At 40.8% G+C, this 23,067-nt stretch overlaps 5 protein-coding genes across 5 annotated transcripts; 3 read left to right on the plus strand and 2 right to left on the minus strand.

Moving 5' to 3' along the window:
* Positions 1 to 326: 326 nt before the first annotated feature.
* Positions 327 to 2,372, minus strand: INS49_013848 (uncharacterized protein; the record flags this gene model as incomplete). Its single annotated transcript, XM_043174541.1, has 4 exons — positions 327 to 1,031; positions 1,118 to 1,415; positions 1,533 to 2,089; positions 2,160 to 2,372. The coding sequence occupies 4 exons, from the start codon at positions 2,370 to 2,372 to the stop codon at positions 327 to 329; spliced, it is 1,773 nt and encodes a 590-aa protein (XP_043021486.1).
* A 2,103-nt stretch (positions 2,373 to 4,475) lies between these two features.
* INS49_013849 (uncharacterized protein) lies at positions 4,476 to 5,039 on the plus strand (the record flags this gene model as incomplete). The annotated part of the gene is made up of 3 exons (XM_043174542.1): positions 4,476 to 4,781; positions 4,837 to 4,896; positions 4,956 to 5,039. The coding sequence occupies 3 exons, from the start codon at positions 4,476 to 4,478 to the stop codon at positions 5,037 to 5,039; spliced, it is 450 nt and encodes a 149-aa protein (XP_043021487.1).
* Positions 5,040 to 6,209: 1,170 nt separating this feature from the next.
* Positions 6,210 to 7,962, plus strand: INS49_013850 (uncharacterized protein; the record flags this gene model as incomplete). Its single annotated transcript, XM_043174543.1, has 5 exons — positions 6,210 to 6,385; positions 6,438 to 7,059; positions 7,125 to 7,134; positions 7,270 to 7,756; positions 7,917 to 7,962. 5 exons carry the CDS (start codon positions 6,210 to 6,212, stop codon positions 7,960 to 7,962), a joined length of 1,341 nt encoding a protein of 446 aa, XP_043021488.1.
* Positions 7,963 to 10,029: 2,067 nt separating this feature from the next.
* Positions 10,030 to 11,707, minus strand: INS49_013851 (uncharacterized protein; the record flags this gene model as incomplete). The annotated part of the gene is made up of 4 exons (XM_043174544.1): positions 10,030 to 10,216; positions 10,307 to 11,084; positions 11,156 to 11,402; positions 11,459 to 11,707. 4 exons carry the CDS (start codon positions 11,705 to 11,707, stop codon positions 10,030 to 10,032), a joined length of 1,461 nt encoding a protein of 486 aa, XP_043021489.1.
* A 1,597-nt stretch (positions 11,708 to 13,304) lies between these two features.
* INS49_013852 (uncharacterized protein) lies at positions 13,305 to 17,056 on the plus strand (the record flags this gene model as incomplete). Its single annotated transcript, XM_043174545.1, has 3 exons — positions 13,305 to 13,422; positions 14,732 to 14,815; positions 17,052 to 17,056. 3 exons carry the CDS (start codon positions 13,305 to 13,307, stop codon positions 17,054 to 17,056), a joined length of 207 nt encoding a protein of 68 aa, XP_043021490.1.
* Between the last annotated feature and the right edge of the window lie 6,011 nt (positions 17,057 to 23,067).

The raw sequence follows: 23,067 nt of genomic DNA on the forward strand, positions 1-23,067 counted from the left end.
TGCGCTCTGGATCTACACACAACAGAGGGGTTCTCTGGAGCTCAGCCTCAGCCCCTGACCACCGCTACGTCAGTCCTGTCAGATGGAGCTAGCTGTGCGGGAGCAGGGATCCCCCAGACTGAGTGGGACCGCGCCCTGGACAGACATTGGCTGGGTGCTGTTTCTCCTCCACATTCATCTTGCGAATTGCTAATCTACTACTAGTAATAGATAGATACCAGAACTTTCTACTGTACAACATACTCATGGTCTATTTTCTCTGCACAGCAGAAGAGGTTCAAAATAGGTAGCCTGGAGTGTTGCACACTGGTGACATGAGAGGGACACTAGCTGCCATTCGAGGCGCGGCTTGCTCTGCCTTGACCGAAGCCCTTGTCGCCCGCTGAGACGGTGTCGACTACACTGACAACGCTCCCGTCCTCTCCTGCAAGCTCCTCGAGCGTCTTCCTCGCCGGCTCGGGCACCAGCCAGGACGTGCAGAAGCCCAATGCCATGAAGGCGGCGAATATCTGCATGATGTGGGCAATGAAAGGCGCAGCCCAGCGTGGGTCTGTCTTGGCCTTGGCGGCATCCGCACCGATGCTCCTCAGAGGCCCAAAGACAACCTGTGCGATGATTGCGCCCAGCTTTCCAGACGCTGCCGAGATGCCGTGGGACGTCGACCGGTACCGCGTCGGGAACACCTCGCCGGGGATGATGAAGGTCGTCGAGTTGGGCCCCGCGTTGAAGAAGAACTGGCTCAGCGTGAACAGCGCCATGAAGGCGCCGCCCGACAGCGTCCAGAACCCGAAGCCGATGACGCAGAACAGCACCGTCAGCATGAAGAAGCCGAACAGCTGGATAGGCTTGCGCCCGACCGTGTCGATCAACACAGCAGACACCCAGTAGCCCGGCACCGCACCGGCCAGAACAAGAATCAGGTTGCCGATGGCTGTCCGGTAGTAGATCTGGTACACATTGCTGCCTCCGGTGAAGCCGATGGTGCTCAGGATGATGGTGTTGTTGAGACCAAGACCATAAAAGGCAATGTCCTGCAGTACATGTCAGTATTCGTTTCGGAATGTGCCTGTCTCCACGAGACATCTCCCTCGGCAGCAACCAACAGAGTGCTACTTACCAGGAAGAACCACGACAGGGCGCATCCGAGCAACACCTTCAGATGCCGCCACTCCCGATAATGCGAAATAAAGTCGGACCACGACGCCCTGGGCACATCAAGGTCCACCTTCGCCGACTGCTTGGCTTGGGCCCGCGCAAGCTCGTCCACCTCACCTTCGCCCCACTTGCCCTGGCGGTACGTGGTGACATCTTCCACAGCCTTTTGGACGTCCCGCTCGACATCGAAGGTATAGCGAGGCGTCTCTGGAATCGTCAGGCGGAAGTAAAGCGCGAAGCACCCCGGTACCGCTCCAAATCTGCTCCAGTCTTTATGTCAGTGATTTGCACATACTCGTATTCTGCAGCGTCCCTGGGGCTTGGGCTTTCTTTTGCGTGAGCCGTGCTGGGAGTCATCCATCCAAGGAAAGTCATACCCGACGATTATCCGCCACATCTTATCGACAGCACTGACGCAGGCTCCCTTCTTGGAGCAGTCGGTGACGGTCTCAGACAGCTCGAGAGAGTTCTTGAACCCTTGAGTAACAGTGAGAAGAACTATGCCAGCACCCAGCTGGCCAAAGCCCTGCATTGCAAACACAGCATTCATCATGAATCCGCGCCATCTGGTGGTCGCGAACTCAGACGTGATTATGGCCGACAGCGGGTAGTCCCCACCGATTCCGACACCCATCAGCACCCTCCAGAACACAATCAGCCCGACAATTGACATGGCGGGCGAGCCGGACGACAGGCTCTGGGCGAGCGTGGAGAAGATGATGATCATGAGCTCCAGGCCGTACATCTTCTTCCTCCCCACGACATCAGCAAGTATGCCAAAGCCCACCTGGCCAGCAACGGTCCCGGCAGAGGTGGCAACCTTGATAGCTGTGTCGTCGGCATCTGGAATCTTGCCCCCGAAAAAGACTATTCCGAGAAGAGAGGTGACCAGGCCTATAGCGAAGATGTCGTAGCTGTCGGTGAAGAACCCAATCTGTGTGTCGCTACTGGTCAGCTATTCGCTCCTCGTCTCCAGAATTGTCATGATCACCACCACCACTTACTCCTGCTACAGCAATGGCCCGGACATGGTACCAGCCAAAGGGGGCTTTATCAATCTCCGCCAGGGCCAGCCTGCGTCGCTCGTTGGCATTGGAGATGTGGGCGAAATCGTTGTTAAAGTTGTGAAATGCAAGATTGCCACCAGAAGTCATGTTCTGCTTGATGGCTGTGGTGTTGGCGTACAGGCCAGTCTTCTCTTCGGCGGGTGAGGCCATCTCGGCGACAGTAGAGCAAACAGTAAAGGACAGACGACTGGCGAGATCTGTGGCCTCGGCAGGTACCAAGAGAGGAAGAGTGTGAGTTGTTGTGTCTGATCAGCACACATGCCAGATCTTCGGCTGAAGCTTTGACTTATACTCTAGCCCGTCAGATACCCCTGCGGGCCTCAGTAGCTCTCACATCAACCCCGGGCACCAGGAACCCGGTTGTGAGGGTGAACCCATCGCTTAACACGTTCTTCGCGAGGCTACCGCCCCTGCCTGTTCGTTGTGAGGTATCAGGGTGGAATCCATGCGACCCCTGGGGCATCATCGTACGGAGTTTTAGGTTTGCTCGAATCGCAAGCCTGTGAGCGGAAGGTAGGCGAAAGCATAACGTTCTGGATCAGGACGATCACAGCTCTGATACTTCCGATGTGATTGGAGACCGTTGAGGGCTTAACAGACGATAAGAGCTTATATTCCATATTTCCAAATCAAAGGCGTAAGCCAGGGGCAGGGTCGCCGTCGAATCGGCGTGGAAGGTCAGGATGTGGCATGGATTGGAGGCTCTCTCTGGTCTCCCTTGCTGGCGCTTCCGCCGGTGCTTCACGGTTTCAACTCCGAGTCTAATTGCTCACATACTGCATGACATAAATCCGTTGCCTCCGGACTTACCGCTGTCAGTTTCAGGCCGCTTCGGCGAGTCAAAATTCGCATCACAGTTTCCGAGGTCCGAGTCACTCGGATTGGTCGAATTGAGCAAGCAGTCCGATATCAGTAGAACATGTTGGCAACACCCTCAGAGGCACGCTTCTTCGCAGTCCGAATCCTTCTCAGAACGATTATTGCACCTGTTTGAAGGGGTTCCTCACTCGAAGCTGGAGCACTAGCCTGCTTCTTTGAGGCAAGCACGGAGGAGATATCCTCGGATCCTGGTCCTGTTCTTCGAGCGAGGCCAATGCTTGCTGAACAATGACAGATAGGCACAGCGACGAGAGCAGAGAGACTGAGGCAGCCGTGTGGAAATGTCTCTGTCTTTATGGATAGGACGCCTGACAGATGCATCGGAGCTAGCTCGACGGCACTCGAGATCACGACAAACAAACCTGCGATGTCATGGCAGGGTTGCGATGATGAGATTGTGGGAGACAAACCTGGGCTTCTCCATCTCGGTCGCCCGTTCTGGAACGTGTGTCGCCCTCTCTTTTCAAGTCCTCACCTCAGTCAAGGTACGGGCCGATGCAGGGTTCCAGGGGCAAGTGCTAGTGCCACTCAGCGACCAGCGTCAATGAGGGTGGCTCTAACTAGCGCAGGGGCTCAGCTGGCTTCAACGCCCTTCATCTGCTCATCAACTTTCCGCCTCCGGGTCTGTATCTACGGGTTGAATTGGACGACAACATGCCAGAGAATTGATTCACCATGAGCAGGTGCCAACGATCGCAAGCTCAGGCCGACGAGCCAGGCGCACGAACCAGGCCAACAACCAACATGCATAAAATACTGGGGTTCTGCAAAACACTAACACGGGCGAGGCTGGTGAAGAATACCGGGTTCTTCTGAGGGTCACATTGATCCTTCGTATATCTCGGCCGAGTCAAGTACACTGAAGGCCCAGTCAGCTGAGGAATCGCTGTGCTGCGCTGACATTGGACTAGCTGTGGCTCTCGGTGGGATACTCCTCGCATGAAGAGTTGTGAGACCAACATACGGCTGGCGTCATTATTAGTTGTTGTGGTTTTAGAGCACCAGACTTACCAGCTGTTGCTGCTGAGTGAGAGCGCATGGTGTTCTACGTGCAGTCTCCAGACCGGTGGGGAGAGGACGGTGCGGTTTCCGAACACGGCTGATGACCGACTTCCTCCAAGCTGACTACATGCTAGTCTAATACTGCCGACATCCGCCGGTCGTTGTCGGAGATCTTCAGAGGCATGCCGTCAGCCGCCGCCGCTCCAACGCAAGCACATGCACCAGCGGACGCAGAACGGCATCATCTGAATCGCAGACAGGGTGGCAAGTTCTATTGTCTGACACCCCCAAGTGGCGGGTCCTGAACACCGTGTATCCACTCCTGTGGTTCCGTCCGCTGTTTAGAGTAAGACAAGATGCCGTTGGCTCGAGATGAGTCCAACTGACTGGGTCCTGAACACGATACATCCACTCCTTTGCTTCCTTCAGCCGGCTCTTTTGAGTAATACAAGGCACTGTTGGTTCGAATTCTCAGCTCTGAGTCCCCAGTATTCTCGGAGTCCCGGTGCCGCCATTCTTGTTCGAGTATCAACTATCATCGACAAGACGATCGTGTCACTCTTCGCCTTCGCTGCGGCATTCTCTGCTGCCATTGCCGCACCCACTTCTCCTGAGGAGACGCACCCTAGCCGGATTTTCAAGCGGAAGAACTGTCCTTCTGATTTCAGCTCCACTGGAGTGAGTCGCTCCTGGTTTTACACCTGGCTTTTTCATTGCTAACTCGAAAATGAAGTCGTGCAATGGATCTTCTTGCCGATGGGGCTTGATCAACTACCCTTGCGATATTGGTTCGGTGAGTCACATGGTTTCCTCTCCACTAGCAATTCAAACTACTGACATGGGTCATTACAGTGTGTTGGTCCCGGTGGAGGTGACGGCTCATGCTGCGGTTGGGCTCCTAATGGTGCTTCTAAGTGCCCCAACGGAGGCTGGTAAAGAGTTGACGAAGGACTGAGACATGTGGCACGTGAAACGAATCTCTTGGTCGTGGGAGCTGATATTATGGAAAATTGGTATTCACATTGAAAAGAAACCAAAAAAAAAAAAAAACGGAGACCGAGGTCGGGAGAACAGATTGATATCCACAAAATTGCAATCACGGCATCTTTGTTCGTTTTTTTTTTTTTTTTTTTTTTAATTCTGTCGCGTTACATTTCCATCTGACCGTAAGCAACGTAATGCCTGTTGAACACGCAGCCACAATGGATGCCTCTGCATACGCACATATTTGTCGTGCATGGAACTCCCTAGTCCAGGAAATGAACGAGCCCTTAGTTTTATGAAGTTATTCAGAGGCAAATTTAGTCCCCTGGCCCCTGGACTCTACGGCCCTGGGTTTGGTTGTGTCTTGTGCTGGCGGTGGGCAAAGCATCCTGGCAGGTCGATGCTTGGGGACCATAACTCGGCCGTGGAGTGTTGAAAACTGGGTTAGGAATGTTATGTACCCAGGTAATCTATCCCTGGACCGAATGGTCGTGGAGTCTTAAATCCCCACGAGACCATGCACGTAGGCGGCTATTAGAGGTATAACTATCAGAGTGACGAAGAAAGTTCCGAATAAACTCAAAGCAAGTGAGCCAAGGGCAGTAACTCGTATACCCCAATCTAGAAGCATTACCGTAGCAATGGCAGATGAGTTCACTCCCAAACGTATCAGAAAGAGAGCGGAAATTCGCAGGGCTCAAATCGGGGGGTATACTGGGGGTACATGTTGCCCCCGGTGCACCAATAACGCCCACCACCCAAATTAGTGTGTAGAGCATTGATTCAACTGCTCAACTGTCGTATCCAATTTGCACACCCAATTCGCACGCCTAATTTACACACCTAATTCACACACCTAGAGGCCCTAGGCATGTGAATTAGGCGTATAAATTAGCAGTGGGAGATGCGCTCTGATTGGCTGCAACCACTGGACGGCTGCTGACTAAGCATTTCCCCTATATCCTCCGATTTGAGCGCTGTGAATATCCGTTCTCATCAGAAAATGCACCTAAAACTCGCTCACGGCTCTTAATATTGTAAGCACCCGATGGAATAGAGCGAGGCCTTGGAAGGTGCACTAATGCTTTGCCGGATATACTGCGTTCTGCCACCCCTGGCGCAATGGCAACCACGTCCACGCCTGGCGCGACGAGGTCGCTGGGTGAGGGAAGCAGTGGCCCTAGCATCAATGATTGGAGCCGGCATAGGCCGACCATCAAACGTCTCTATATCAACGAGAGAAAGACGCTCAAAGAGGTCATGGATATAATGGCCAGGGACTACAATTTCGTAGCGTCGTAAGTGCTGCTTAGATACCACATGACCGCCTCAGTTATCTGACTTGCCCAGGTCCAAGATGTATAAGGTTCGGATCAAGCAGTGGGGATATTCTAAGAATATCAGAACTACGACCGAGGACGTCGGGTCGCTCATGAGCACCGTGAGCGAGACAAGACGCCCTGTCGTGCTGGCAACAGGACGCGTAGTGGACTCTCAACGGCTGGCGCTACATCTACGACGTAAGAAAGAGACCGTCGTGCAGACTACCCAGCCGACAGCGCAGGCAAGGTGGCCCTCTTCGCCACGGCCGCCGTCCATTAGGCCTCCGGATGTCTTCTACATATCCGAAGCCGTGCTGACCCACACGCGCGGTTACATGTACGCCCAGATGATAGATGCGGATTTCGTTTTGGGCCGCACCGCCCACCCGGATTCGAAACAGGTAACCGACTCCATGCATCTCCTGAGGGATCTTGTCCGGGACGAGAAGATGGACGAGGCCGTTGTTCTCCTGAGACAAGTTCCAGGTCAGATAAATGCCCTGCTTCGCTACGAGCCTCCTCAGATTCTCAACAGAATATTCCTCATGGCTGTCCACCTCTTGAGCGTCCCCGGGCAAAAAGAGCGTGTTGGGAGGATCATCAAGGCGCTGGTGAACTACGCCGCAGCCGCAGCCGCTGAGCCAAATTTGGTATGCGACCATCCCTCCCCATTCATTGGTGTGACCGAGGGATAAACCCAGCCACTGATCCAAAGTCTCTCAAGGGTTGGTCTGAGCATCATCCTCTCCGCAAAGTCCTTCAAGGTCTGGCTGCTTTAAACGACCAAGATGCTCTCACCCTACACAACCTCGCTTTACGGGCCTGGACATGTCTGTTAGAGACGACAGACACCGCGCTAGGCGCGCCAGAATGCGCCGTGAACTTCCCTAGGTGGCTGGACCTGGGCGAGTCGGCGGGCTATGATGCCCTGCCGGGTGCGTACCTCGCCGAGAGGCAGCGGGATATATGCCGGCAAAAAGCAGCAGACTTCGGCGAGGGCTCGCCTGAAGCCGTCGCCGAGCTGTTCTTCCTCACCGAGTTGGAGCGGCAGAGGGTCGAGGCCCGCGGCGGATCCAAGTATTACCTGAAATCCCTCCTCGTGTTGACTTTACAGCGGATGCCGGAGGGAGAGTGCCAGATCGCGAAGCTGAACTGCGAACTGTACATGGCTGACATTGCCAAGGAGGAGGGTGACAAGGAGCTCGCCGAGGCTTATCTACGTTCTGCTATTGATACAAGGGTCGAGCGTGGCGGTGCAAAACCGCTCCTCTTCCAGCAACTCATCAAGCTTGAGGGTTGGCTTATTGAATGGGGAGAGGAAGCAAAGGTTGCGGAGTTGCAGCCATGGTATGTCAGTGTCTCCCATCGTTTCCACGTAGCTGTCCCATCTCAATAACTCACTGAGATGTTGTGGTAAAACCTTTGGGGCCCTTTTTTTTTTCATATATTTTTTATATTATCTTTTTCTTTTGTGAAAAAAGAACAATCCTGACTCTTCGTCTTCTAGGAAAGAAAGTGTCCGCGCAAGCATGAACGACGGCAGCACTGCGTGATAATGGCCAGAGCTGTGGCTTTCCGGGAAATACTGCTTATACTGATGTTGAGCTTCATGCCTCAACTCTGATCCGGTCAGACCCTTAGACAAGATTGTACTGCTACCCTCGCTCCCGTTCCGGAAGAAATGACCTCTAGGACTCCAAGATTCTCTTGGTACCATTTACTCCCAAGGTAACACCAGCCAGGATCTAGAGAACGGCAACCTACTCATCTATCGAATGGATGAAATCAGCACCCCAACAATGAGGCTGCAGCATGATAATCACTACGAAGACCGAGTATCAATGGCTGGCCTCAAAGGAGCATGATTAGCTAGGAGATACACTGTACGGGCACACAAAGTCGCACCCTGAGCGCTATTCAAGTTCCGATGTGATGAACCGCTGCGAGATAGCTCGACTCCTTGGCCTGGATTTATGGCAAGTAAATTGATGAAGCGGCAAACCGAAGACGATACACGCACGACTGCAACAGCTGAGGTACATAGAGGCGTGTCGGGATGAAAACGAGATCATCCTCAAAGATGGACTCACGTTCTTTTTTCTGCACCGGAGAGATGCCCCTCGCTGGCAGAGAAGACAGGCACGATATCTGAATTACCAAACTCAAGTGTGAGGTTCCTGGATGAGATTTCGACATTAGCAACCACCGGTTCTACCTTTCCAACCTCGAAATTTATCCAGTGAAACTGGACTCATCTGTGCTGTTGACAATGAATCATTATTCCGCGATAATGTCTACGGTATCAATTTCGTTATTTGTGACAGAGTTTGTATAGGCTGGCCAACTATTTCGTCGAAGCTGACTCCAGACACTTCAAGTTTGAGCTGCGTTATAAATCTCAGAGCATGTTATTATGACACCCGTGCTGCACCAAAGAGGCTATCGGCCGCATTGACTCTATGGGAGTCAACCCGTAGACTGCCCCGAGAACATTCTGGGAGGGTGGTTTGTTTTTTTCAAGTCCAACCTCTCGAATACCGTGATCCCAGATCTCATACTCTGTTTTCGAATGGTCCAAACCCACGTCAGACTGGGGATTCAAGCACTCAGGAAACTATGATCTCAGTTCGGACTGGAATTCAGATTTACAAGCCGTGCTCTCCTTAATTAGTGATTGGCGACATAATTTTCATTGTGGGAAAGGCTCAACTGATTCTCAGCCTTGCATCAGATGATTGATGCACTCAGGTATGTATCTGGGACAAATAGTTCGAGTGCGCCTTTCGAGACAGCCACTAGGGTCATGTTTCCTGACTTGAGCACTAGTTATGCTGGTATTAGCTGCTGCATAGCATCCTGACTGTGCACATGGAGGTGACTGCCCTGCACATCCTGACCACGAGGCAGAGACTGACCTCCCTTCCACGGGCCACCTTCTCGTGTTGACTACAAATCGAGGGGAAGAAGTGAAGTGACACAGTATCAAGAATACACTAGAACAGCCAAGTGCTAGTTAAAACTCTGGTGCTTGGTGCTTTAGTCGTGCTCACAGGGGGGTTAGCAATCTCCGGTGGCATATACTTTCGCCTAACGGGACCAAAAGCATCCTTCCCAAGCACTATCCGGCCAACTCCAATATTTTAAAGTCTTGGACAAAGGCAGTACGATTTGGCCCTTCTGTCCGAACATAGCGGATACCGTGGATGTGGACGCCGCGTCCACATCACCGCCAGTTCCGAGCGTTCCGAGTTGTGTAGACGTCTGTACCCACTCACACCCCCAACTTAGAAGAGCTGCACCGTGACGCAAATACGGGAAACGACACACGATAACGTACACTACACGAAAGACAATCTCAGCCGCCAAGTCGGAGCACAACTGCCTCTTGTCACACACCCTCCGGCTTGGCAGAAAAGCCCGGTGCCCCATCTTGAAATTCACATCAAGTGCACTGAATCGGTAATCGGTACAAGGCATTCGTAATTCATGTTTCATAATGGATCTTCTTCTTCTAGCGAGATGAGCCTCAAGATTGTAAAGTGACATGCTGCTCGTACAAACTTCCCACCGAGAGCAATTTACAGTAAAAACTATTCGCTCGCGCGTGACCCAAATCAAGTCTACCACGTGTACCGGAACCCAGGCTGGAAGTCCTCGTCGTTGGACTCGAGCTCCTTCTCGCCCCTGTCTGCGCGGCGGTTCTCGATCTTGAAGTAGACGGTGAGGATCCCGACCAGGATGAAGTTGAGCAGGGTGCAGGCGATGCAGGCATACAGGCCCGGGTGATAGGACGGCTTGTCCTGGTTTCTGCGGGCATCTCAGTTAGCATTAGATAGCCGTTGGTCGCGTGGAGTCGTATTTGCTGAGGGGTAGGGTAGACTGAAGAGAAAAACTTACCGGAAGACCAAGGAACCAGCGATACCGCCGAGTCCGCCGAACCCGACCAGCGTGGCAGAGCAGAACGCCCGCTTCCACTGGCCGCGGATGTTGGTGGCCTGGTACGACATGGTTGCGGGCACGTTGGAGTTGGCACCAGCGGTGACGAGGAAGACGCCAAAATATCTGACGGAGGGGTTCGGGTGGAATCCCATGATGGGCAGGCCAATGATGCAGAATGCCATGTTGATGAGGATGGGGATGCCCCGGACCTTGTACTTGTCGCCGAGCCAGCCGGTCCCGAACATGACGAAGCCAGCGAAGGCGTAGGGAGGGGCGACGAGGCACTGGGCGGCGCCGACCTCGAACCCGAGGGACTCGTTCAGGATGACGGGCAGGAAGTAGGCGAGGGCGTAGGTGATGGTGGTGGTGTTGAAGAAGATGAGCGCGTACGCCCAGATCTTCCAGTCCATGCCGCCGCGCAAGAAGCTGGCCATGGAGAAGGCGTGGACCTTTGCGTCGCCGCGGTCGGCGTTGACCCGCGCCACGACCCAAGCGCGCTCGCGCTCCGGCAGGAAGCGCCACGACTTCCTCTTGGAGTCCGGGAAGTCGACGAGGAGCCAGTAGCCGGCGATGCCGATCACGCAGGTGAGGGTTCCCTCGATGATGAAGATCCAGCGCCATCCCGTCAGATCTGCGAGCCCGTTCATCTGCATGAGCCCGTAGGCCAGGATGCCTGCGAAGGCGGACGCGACACATCCCAGCAGGTAGAAGACTGCATAGCGCTTGCCCATCTCATCTGGTCGAGCTGTGAGTTTGCGCTCATCCTGAAGGTGATGAGAGACAGGCAGGATTTGGCCGGCCACTTACATCGTGTGTACCATGTGCTGAGAAGGTAGACGCAGCTGGGGAAGAAGCCAGCTTCGAGCAGCCCCAGGATAATTCTGAGCCCGGCAAGCTGATCCCATTTAGAGACGAAGCCCATGCCAATCATGCAAGCGCCCCAGAGAAGGGTGACTCCCGCAAGATGGAATCTCGGACCGATGGAACGACAGATGACGGTCGAAGGCGGCTGGAATATGATGTAGGTCACGAAGAATAGAAGAGTGACGATCGACTGGCCAGACAGCGTTAGCCAGAGGTATCAAGGTCTGGAATGGCCGCTTCACTCACGTATCGGTCCCCAATGAGCATCAGCTCCGTCCCCATGCCAGCAATGACGGCAGCGCCCAAGTTAGTGCGGTCCATGAGGGACACACAGTACATGAAGCCGACGGTGGTGACGAGGCGGCGGTCGATGCGCTGGATGATGCGCTTCTGCTCGGCGGGCGTGAACTCATGGTCGAGGATGTTCGAGTCGGTCTGGTACGCCGTGTTGTCGTCGATCTGGTCGACGCCCAGCTTCTCGCTGTTGCGGTCCATGTTGCCGCCTTTGGGTGGGTATCTTGTGTCGCGCTGGGCAAGTGGATGGAGCGCGGGGGGGAGAGAGGAAAAGTCCCGAGTCTCCGTCGTGGAGAAGGGGAAGAGGATGTGGAATGCCCTTTATCTGCCGGCTGAATTAGCTTTGGGGACAAAATGTGGAACCTCGAGCACAGTCTTTTGACCGCCGGGGACAAGATTGACTTGGGTAGCATCGCCGTGATCCCTGGGCAGGCGCACGGAGATATGATGCAGTCTAGTAGGTGATGGTTGAGTTCTTACTTACAGACGACTACAGCCAGGCGGTCAGCATTGGACGGGTGTGACACTGATGCGTGGGTGCCCGAATGAGCGACAGGAAGGGGGCAGCATGGCGTTCATGTACATTTGCAAGTACTGAGCACCTCGTCCGAGGCAGACCCTCCAGACGTGTCTCGCCCGCCCCAGAGTGTCCTCGTATCGTCGCCGGTCTCTCAGAGCTGCCAGGTCCCTCCTCGCTGTGTCCTTGCCCAGATGCCCGATGTAATGGAGCCGATGTCGTGTGGTCCAATCCGGGGCGAGTCTGGCCAGAAAGCCAAGACACAGCGCGGTGGTGGTGCGCGGGGTAGAGAACCCCCCCCCCCTGAGGAGACGGGTAGCGCATCATGGCCCATCAAGAAAGTGAGTGCGCTGGCTGTCAGGTCCTGCCTCGTCCCCGGTTGGCATCGTCAACGAAACGGGGGGCCCACTGTGTTTGCGGGGGTTGGGGTAGGGCAGGCCGGGGCACAATCTGGGGCCGTCCCCTCTGGGCGCAATGCAATTGAGCCGCTGCCCAGACCGGTCCAGGCTGCAAGCGGTTACCATGCCCGAGGAGGGCCCAGTCCCCACGCAAGTGAGGCAAGCCCCCGGAATCTGGGGAAGCTGATGGAGTGGCTCGTCCCCTGCCTCGGTACACCGTCCCTAGCCTCTCTGCCATCCCTTCTCAGAGAGAGATAGATGGTGGGTAGTAAGTTGTGGTGTACGGCAGTAGACACGCGTCTCGATCCCTCGCGGCCATTTCCTATTTCGTCGTGCGGCTGTCAAAACTTAGACGGCCACCACACGGGATCTTGGCTCCAGGCCAGGTGCCAGTGCCGGTCAGTCGGTGGATGGATGGACGGATGGATCGATCAATCAGCAGGTGACGATTGACGGAGGAGCCGTCTGAAGTTGTGGGCCCCCCCCCCTCCCCCGTTGACGATCCAGGTGGCAGCTGGACAGACGGATGTCGGTCCATCGCGGCACTCAGATGCTCGTCCGAGTTTCTCCACTGCATCTTGATATCGTCTACCATCTCAGATGCAAATCTGGTCCCTGGGAGACATAGATGGAAGAGTCAGTCAAACAGCCAGACGTTCGAGAAGGTCTTGGCCCTGCCCTGCAATCCAACCACCCGCACTGCAGCGCTGATCGAGTCCAATCGCATCTGTCGCCTGGGCTTGGCTCCTGGAAAAGCTCCGATTGTTCCATCCAGGCAGCACACCATGAATATGAACACACGCGAGGCTCCCATCCTCCTCGATAGTGTCGGGCTTGCACGCCTTGGTGCGACCTGGGACGCGGAGGCATTTCTTGGGCAAACATGTCTCGAACCGAGGCAACTTTCCTGCGCTTCACTTTCAGCTTCGAACTTGCCCAGATGCCCAGCCTCTGGTCGCTGACGGTTGCCATCGCAACATGGGGCCGCTACTTGGATCCTTGTAAGTCTGATCACCATCGAATTACAGCCGTGAAACATCACCTAGAGTCCCGGCTTCTTCCGCCGGTCACAGAGACGCCAAGCTCGACAGCACCAGCTTCCGCCACTGACCGCCGTCTGGAATAATCCAGTCTCAGCAGCGCTATGCCAATTCCTAGGGACCGTATCCATCCCTCAAACACCCGATAATCAAAGCTATACATGTCAACCCCGAGGCTCCAGGTCGTCCAACGTCCCCCTCCCCGTGTTCAAGCTTGGTCTCAGGAGGGCAAGATATCGACTCCTCGGCGTTCTCATGCTGAATTCTGTGCCCCCACCAGACTGTTCCGTGGCTCTCGCTCCCGCCCGAGTGCCCGTCCAACTCGTCCTGATAGGAGAGGAGTGGGACATTGCTGCCTTCACAAATACAGCCTCCCGCCTTGACCCTACTAGCGAACCACGGGAGCCTCGCTGCTTTTCATACGAGGCCCCGCTGTTTCGCTGAGCAAAGCGCGAACCTCTGCATGTACACAGTAGCAAGGCCCAAGTCGACAGAGGATTCCTCTCTGCCGACTTCCTCTTTCGGCCGTTGCGGCGCGAATGGTTGGCAGAAGGCACAATGAGCACGGTGGGTCGATGTCAAGCAGCTCAAAACTACCCATGCATCACATCAACGACATGACAACCAACTGAGGACTAGGGGAGGTGAGGGAGCTAGGCGATCCGGTGATCTTTTGGAAAGGTGTCGAGTCCTTGGTGTCATGACTACTGGTTACTCTTGGCTGAAGAAAAGGAATTGGGGGAGACGAATGGACATGAGTGATCTTGGAGATTGGCAAGGGCAACATAAGGTCACAAGCGAGGCCTCTACCTAGGTACTCAAATAACCGGCGTGCTAAACTCACTGAGCACGCGAAAATCATGTTCACCGCCCAGATCCAAAGTTCGCTAAATTCTGTACGTATGCGGTGACGGCTGCCTTGTATGGAAATGCATGTTCGTTTGGTTCAGACACCGCTGTACTGCCCCTGAGTAGGGCCATCAAGCACGTAACACAAGCTGTATGTTTTCCTCTAGGATGCTGCTGTCGCATGAGCATGCACAAAGTTGGTTGCGGCAGCAAAGTCGATATATGAGAGTAGTAAGCTCGACTTTGGTAGATTGTAGATGAACGGGCCCGTAGATGATGGCATATTTCCGGTCTCAGTCCAGATCGGACCCACACCTTTGAACTATATAAAGCCACCAACACCAGCTCGCCCATGCCATTTGCAACTCTCTGCACTTACCGATTCCTGTGGTTTTCTCCCCTCTGAAAAGAGTCTCGGCAGGTGATGCGCAAGGCTACGACTCTCTTCTCCTCATCACAACCCTTACCAACATGGCCACCGCAGCTACCTCGTTCCACCTATTCCGTAAGTTCCCACCCGAGCTCCGAGACGCCATCTGGCGGGAGTGTCTCCCACGCCGCGTTATCGAACTCGACCTCCCTGAGGACGACTTTGTCCTAGACCTGCCGTATGAATCGCCCCCCCCCCCCCCCCCCGAAGACGGCAGCCCGATCCTCGAGGATCGCTTCAGCTGCATCATGAGAAAAACCAGCCAGATCAATGCCAAACCCCCAATCATCTCCCGGGTCTGTCGCGAGTCGCGAGCCGTGCACGACCGGACCGTGGGTGGTCGAAATAGGCGGGGTAGGGAGGACGAGGTATGTACGGCATGAGAAAAAGGCGAAAAATGTGCCGGGGTTGGTCAAAGACGAGGTCTGGGAAAAGGCCCCAACTAAAGACAGCCGCCTTCTCTTGCAAAAGGGGCAATGGGTTCCTAACCAACAAGATCCGCGGGCAAAGGCAGCCTGTTCGAACATGCCCGAGTTCATTCCCACCACCAGGGTTGAAATTAGTTTAGTTTAGTTTAGTTAATGGGTCTGACTAAAAACTAAAAACTAAAAAAAAATTAGTTTAGTTAATAGGTTTAACTAAAAACTAAAAACTAAAAAATTTTAGTTTTTAGTTTTTAGTTTTTTAGTTAATTAAGTTTAACTAAAATAATTTTTAAATTAAATAAATTAAATAAATAAGTAAATAAATAAGTAAATGAATAAATAAATGAATAAATAAATGAATAAATAAATAAATAATAAATAAATAAATAAATAAAAATAAATAAATAAATAAATAAATAAATAAATAAATAAATAAATAAATAAATAAATAAATAAATAAATAAATAAATAAATAAATAAATAAATAAATAAATAAATAAATAAATAAATAAAGCTTTTTAATAAAATTAAATTTATGTTTATTATTTAATTTATAATATTATAATATTAACTTTTAATTTTATATTTAACTTACTTATTATAATTATTATTTAATTAATATAAATATCTTTTTTTAAATATATGTATTAAATTTCTTTTAAAAAGAACTAACAACCTAAACTCTCGCTATGGCCTAATGATATATAACGTTAGTTTATTTCTGAAAAATAAGACGTAATATGCGTAAAATAAATTATTATTAAGGGGTGTAATATTTATTACTAGCTTATTGTATCTTATATAATAAGGAAATAAACTTCTTTTTTTAAAGATTTTTAAATTCTTTTTTATTTATTATTTTATTTATAAACTATATATTATTTTTATTAAATTTTATAAAATTTTATATTTTATATAATATAATTTTTCTTTATATAATTAATTCTTTAAAATACTTATGGCTTTTTAAAAATAAAGGTTTTAATATATTTATATTAAATTTGCTAAATGGCAATTGCTTATTTAGGACATAACCACCCCCCCCATGCCCCCTACCCTTAACGTCACTACTTAAATATAATTATTAATATCTCTTTACATAAAAAACTTAAAATTATATAGAAAATACTTTTTAATAGATTTTATTTATAACTTAATAAATAAAATATTATTTAAAATTATTCGCTCTTTAGAAAAACAAATATAAAAGAATATATTAATTTCACCTTAAATATAAAAATTAAATAATACTTTATATAATTATATAATAATATTAAAACTTTTCTTAGTATAATAATATTATTTTTATATATAAAAAGAAATCTTTAAAAATGTTATATATAATTTTATTATTCTTGTTTATTAAAACCTATTTACCCTTATAAATACTTTATTTTAAAATTAAATATAAAGCTTATTAAGGCTTATTTACCCCTATAAATACTTTATTTTAAAACTAAATATAGAGCTTATTAAGGCTTATTTGCCCTTATAAATGCTTTATTTTAAAACTAAATATAAAGCTTATTAAGGCTTATTTATTTTTATAAATATATTATTTTTAAAATTACTTTTAAAACTTAAATATAATAAATATACTTAAAATTAAACTTACAAAGTTTAAAATAAGTAGGTTTAATTAATAAGCTTATATAACTCATATAATAATAATAATAACAAAACTTTATAACCTTGCATTCTTATATATAATAATATTTAATATTTATTAAAAGTTTTATTAAATATAATAAAATTTAAAGATTATTAATATATAAAGTATTTTTAATAAATAAATTTTTCCTTAATAATATAAAATATATTCTTTTTTTTAAATATTAAACTTAGTTTATAAGTTTTTTTTTTTTTACTAATAGGTATTACCGTAGTTTAGCGGTAAAGCATGTAACTATAGTAATTACCTAGGTTATTATTAAGAAAAGATTAATTTATTTTCTTTAAAAGGCTATAGCTAATATTATATTAATTTATAGTTATTAAAGGCCTTAAGGGATATTTTAAAACTTAATAATCTAGGTTTTATTATATTATTTAAACTTTAAGAAGCAGGGTTATTTATTAATTTATTAATATAATGCTTTAATTATAAGCTATTTTAAAAGTAAATTATATATTTCGCTATATATTTATTTTATTTATTCTTTTAATAACTATATAATTTTAAAACAGTTGTTAATACTTATATATTTTTATTTTTTATAAATTAAATTATAAAGTTTATTTAATTTATATTATATATATATATATTATATAGTTTTAAAGTAATTATTAATACTTATATATTTTAATTTTTTATAAATTAAATTATAAGGTTTATTTAAAATAAGTAATATATATATAATATAAATTAAATAAACTTTATAAAATATATTATAAAATTTATTAATTTATTATTTCCTTTAAATCTTTAATTTCCTTTTTCAACTCTTAAATACTATTAAATTTCTAATTCTTTAATAATATTAATTCCCTTATTATCTTTATATTAAGATTAACCCTTAACTTAATAATAATATTATTAGTAATAGAAAATATTCTTTTTATAGCAATAAATATAGCTGAAATAGCAAGATATTTTTAGGCTAATATACTTAATATAAGGTATTAAAATTTATTATTTTTCCAATACTTTAATAAATGCAACTATTTAAATATTAAAATTTATTTTTAAAAAAGTTTAAATCTTTTTTAAAAAATATATACCTTGGAATTATAAGTAGGTTCTTATAAATAAATTATATACTTTTCTTTATTATTATTAAAAAAAGAATTAATATATAATTCATTATTAAAATTATAGTTTCATTAAGGGGAATTAATAAGTAAAGAATTAAATATAATTTTATTTAAATCAGAAATTTCTAATTTAACCTTAATAAATATTAATATAAATATAAAAGTAATAAAGAATAATTAATAAAAAAACTTACTTATTAAACTTAATCCTTAAAAGAGCTTTAATATCTTCTTTTATATTTAAATAAAAGTATAAATACCTATTTACTTGAAAATGGGATATTTTAAAGCTAGGGTTTAAAATTAAAGCTAAAATAAAAGATTTATAATCTTTTAAATTATTTTTAATTAATTTTTAAGGAAACTATTTTTTTAATTTATTTAAGCTAATTTTAATAGCTTTAATAAATATAGATAAATATTCTTTTTATTTATATAATTAGTATTATATTTCTTTTAAAATAAAATAAAAAGTAACTTATAAAGTTTAGCTTTTACTTATACTTTCTTTTATACTTTCTTATTAAGTTCTTTAGTTTATTATATATTTAATAAATATATAATAGCCCTTAAGAAAGAGTTATATATAACTCTCCTTATAATTTAATAAAAGGTTTTAAAAAGACTTTAAAAGTTTTTTTAATTTGCGCAAGAATAAATAATTAAATGTGCTAAAGAATATATCTTTATATTTTTAATTTAAGGTATTCTTACTTATATAATTTAAAGGTTCCTTTAATTTTAAGAAAACCTTTAACATTATATAAGTAGAATTTTAATATATAAAGGTATTTAATATTAAATTAATATTTAATTTCTTTTATTATTTATAAAAAGAAATATTAAATAAATATTTAAAGGGATATGAGATTTTTTATAATCCTTTAGTAAGGATTTACTTTATATAGCCTTTTTAATATTATTAAATAATAAACTATTAATCTTAATATTATATTAAGTTAATATAATTATTTATTATATATAAATCATTATATTTAAAAAAAATATTAATATATAATAATATAAAGAAATTAAGAAATACTTACTATTTTTAATAATATTATTTAATATTATAATTTCCTTAAGATTTTAGGAATATTTATTTAAATAATCTTTAACTTTTAAATTTAAAGTAAAATTCTTTAAAATATCCTGCGTTATTAAATTAATAATATACGCTATACATTAAGTATTATTTTCAAAATCTTTATTTAAAAAGGAATTAAATTCCTTTTTAAATAAAATAAGAAAAGAATTATTATTTAATATTGAAAACGAGCCACCCAAATAAATAGGGGATAGGTTCTGCTAAACCTTCTTAAGAACAACTCAAGGAGGAGCTCTAACGCAATAGAAAAGGAAGATAAGAATAAAAGGGAGCTAAAGAAGGGAAAAGGCAAGTATTTTAAAAATTCTTAAAAATAAGAAAAGCTTAATTAAAGCACTAAATATATAAAAAAAAAGAAGAGTTTTTTTTTTAAGAATATTTAAAATAAGCGTAAAAGCTAGCTTTTTATAGCCAGCTAGAATTTAATATAATATTATTTCTTACATATTTCTTTATACCTATTAATATACTCTTTTTTAAGCACTTTATAATAATTATTGCAAAAATTATTAAAATAAAGCCTTATTACCTTTAATTAAGCCTTTAAGTTTTAAAATTTACTTTGTTATAATTTTAATTATTATTATTATCTTTAATTTTTTACTTACTTATTTTATTATAGCTTTTGCTTTTTTATAAAAGCTTTAAATATTTTTAAAACTTACTTAGCAATATATTTATTAATTATATTCTTTTAATTATTAAAGTTTAATTTAATAATTAATATTAGCATAGCTATTAAAAATTTAAATATTTTTATAAAATAAAAAGTAAATTTATTCTTTTTTTTAATTGTTATATTAAGCATAATATATTAACTTTATTAATTTTTACTTTTACTTTTTATAAAGCTTTTGCTTTTAAATTTTATATCTTATATTTAATTACTTAATTAACTTATTTATAAGCTTTTTAAATTATTTTTAAGCAAACTTAATTATTGCTTTAATTACTTAAGGTTAGCTAGCATGCTTTAAGTTTTATTTATATTTATTATTAAAATAAGTAAATAAAAAAAATCCTTATATATGCTAAGGTAAGCATTCCTTGCTAGCTTTAAAATATTTTATAATATAATGCTTAGGTTAAAGGCTTATTTAATTAAAGTTTTACTTAATTAATTTTAAGCTATATAAAAATTTATACCTTATTATATATTAAATATTTAAAATTAAGTTATTAAATTAATTTATATTAAAAATATTATTTCCCTTATACCTTTTTTTTAATTAATAATAATCTTAATATATTATAATTTAAATAGCTATTATTAAATAATTTCTCTTTATAATAAAAGCTTATTTTTTACTTTAATTACTTTTATGCTATTAATCCTAATAAGGAGAATTAATATAGGCATTTAAATAACTTTATTAATTTCATTAAGCTTTAATTAAATAGTAAATATTTAAATAGCAATGCTAGCAATAGCTTTAAGCATTTTAAGGTATATAGTTTTAATTAAAGTAGCCTTAGCTTAATTTTATACCTTTTAATTATTCTTTCCTTAGTTTTCCTTAAAGTAATTTTTAATAAACTTAATAATATATTACTTATAAAATACTTTATTAATTTATTTTAATTTTAATATAAACTTTTTATTAAAATTTTATATTTTATTTTTTAAGGTAATTATTAAAATTTTATATTTTATTTTTTAAGGTAATTATTAAATATTTATAAATAAGCGCTTTAATATTTTTATTTATCTTACTATTTTTATTTCTTAATATAAGATTATTTTATAATAAGTAATAATTCTTTATTTTATTAAAAATTGCTATTATTTAATAATTAAGTATATAAATAAATATAATAATAAATTCATAATTCTTTATTAATTTATATTATTAATATTTTATAAGTAAGGTATAATTATAATGCAAAGATTTTTTAAATAAAAATATAATGTCTTAAAAATTAAAAAGTTACTAAGTTATAAGGGTTATAATATGCTAAGTTTTTAATTTTTTATATTTATAAAGCATCCTTTTTATATTAAAGAAATTAAGGGTAAAAAAGGCTTAATATTATTTTATTAAGTTTATTAATTTAATTAATTTTCTTAGCTTAAAATAAAGATTAATACTTAAAAAGTATTTTTATATTATCTTTATAAGCTTATTATTAAATGCTATTTATTTTATATTAAAGAATAATAAATAATTAAGGGTTTAAGTTTATTAAATATTATTTAAATAAACTTTATTTATAATAATTTTTATTTTAAAAAATCTTTAAAAAAGTTAATATTTACTTTTTAAGTAAAGTTTTATTAATTTTATATATTAATAATATTTAGAAATTATAATACTTTATTAAGTAAGTTTTTAAAGTTATTAAAGTAAGGAAGTTTTATAATTATTAATATAAGATTATTTTTTTTAAAATAATAAGTTTAATTATTAAAATTAAGGCATTAAGGTTTTAAAGTACCTTATAATATAAGGATAATTAAAATTACTTTTTTATTTTATCTTTTTAATTAAAAAATATTTTAATTTTTAATTATAAAAAAAGAAAGTAAAGGAAATAAGTAATAAAATAAAAAGTAAATAATAAAAATTAAGTAATAAAAAGGGAAGGTATAATAATAAAAAGAGCCTTATACTTTTAAGAATTGCTATATAAGTAATTAAGATAAAGAAAGTTAAAAATAAAGAAGAAATATAATTAATATTTAATTATAACTTAAAGCAACTTTTATAAATAATTATTATTTATTCCTAAATAAGAATTAAATAAGGGAAAAGCTTAATATATTAAAAGTGTATTTTTATTAAAATAGCTAAATAATAATTAACTTTTAATATTAAATTAATAATTATATAAAGGTAAGAAGAAAAAAAAGAAAGAAAGATAGGAAGAGGGCTTAATTATAAATAAATAAATATAGCAATATATATAAGCTTAAAGTAATAAAAGCTAGTAACTTATTGCCCTTAAGTTAAATAATTGCATTAATTAAAAGAAAAGAATAATAAGAAAGTTTATAAGTTATTATTAAAAGCTATTAGTTTATTATTTTATTAATAATTAAAGTAAAAAAGGTATATAATCTTTTATTTCTTTTAAATAATAATTAATTATAAAGTACTTTCTTTTTAATTTATAAGTTTATTAAGCATAAGTTAAAATAAGTTATTTAGTTAAAATTCCTTTATAATAAAAAAATAAATAACTTTTTTATAAATAGGGAATTAAAAGTAAATAACTCTTTTTAAGTAATAAACTAACCTTAATTAAAAGCAAGGTAATAAATTACTTCTTTTAATAATAAGATAGCTTATTATTAGCATTATTTACCTTCTCTTATTATAGCAACTTTATATATATAAATTTCCTTTCCTTCCTTAAGTTCCTTTTTCTTTCTTTCTTTTTTTAATATTTTTTTAACTTTAATTAACCTTTAAGTTAAGTTAAAATTAAAATAAAATATTATAATTCTTTTATTTTTAAATATATTTTTATAATAATATCTTTATTATTAAACCCTTTTTAATTAAGATTAGGAAGTTTAATATAAAAGGATTTTCCTTCTTTTTTTTAAGCTATTTATTATAACTTATAAGCTAAGTAAGTTTTAATTAAGGGCATTTATACCTTTTTTAAGCTAAAAAGCATTTTTAATAAAAGTTAATTTATTAAAATTATTCTTTATAATGCTTTTATAAAAAGTATTTATATATATAAAATTATTAATATTAAATAAAATTAATACTTTATTTAGCAATTTATTAATTTTACCTTTTAAAAGGTAGTTAAGGAATTATTTAATAAGTTTCTTAATAAGCTATAAAATAAATAATTTTTAAATAATATTAAGAATTTAATTAAAAGCTATATAAATATTATTATTATTAAAAAAAGTAATAAAGCTTTTTATAAAAAGTATATAATAATAATATTTAATTACTTTAATTATTATTATTAAGCAGCTTTACTTATAACCTTTTATAATTATTAAAATACTTTTCTTTATAAATACTACTTAAAATATATAAATTACAACTTTTTCTTAATTATAAATAAGAATGTTT

This window comes from Diaporthe citri (assembly GCF_014595645.1).
Source record: "Diaporthe citri strain NFHF-8-4 chromosome Unknown scaffold_7, whole genome shotgun sequence".
NCBI lineage: Eukaryota > Fungi > Ascomycota > Sordariomycetes > Diaporthales > Diaporthaceae > Diaporthe > Diaporthe citri.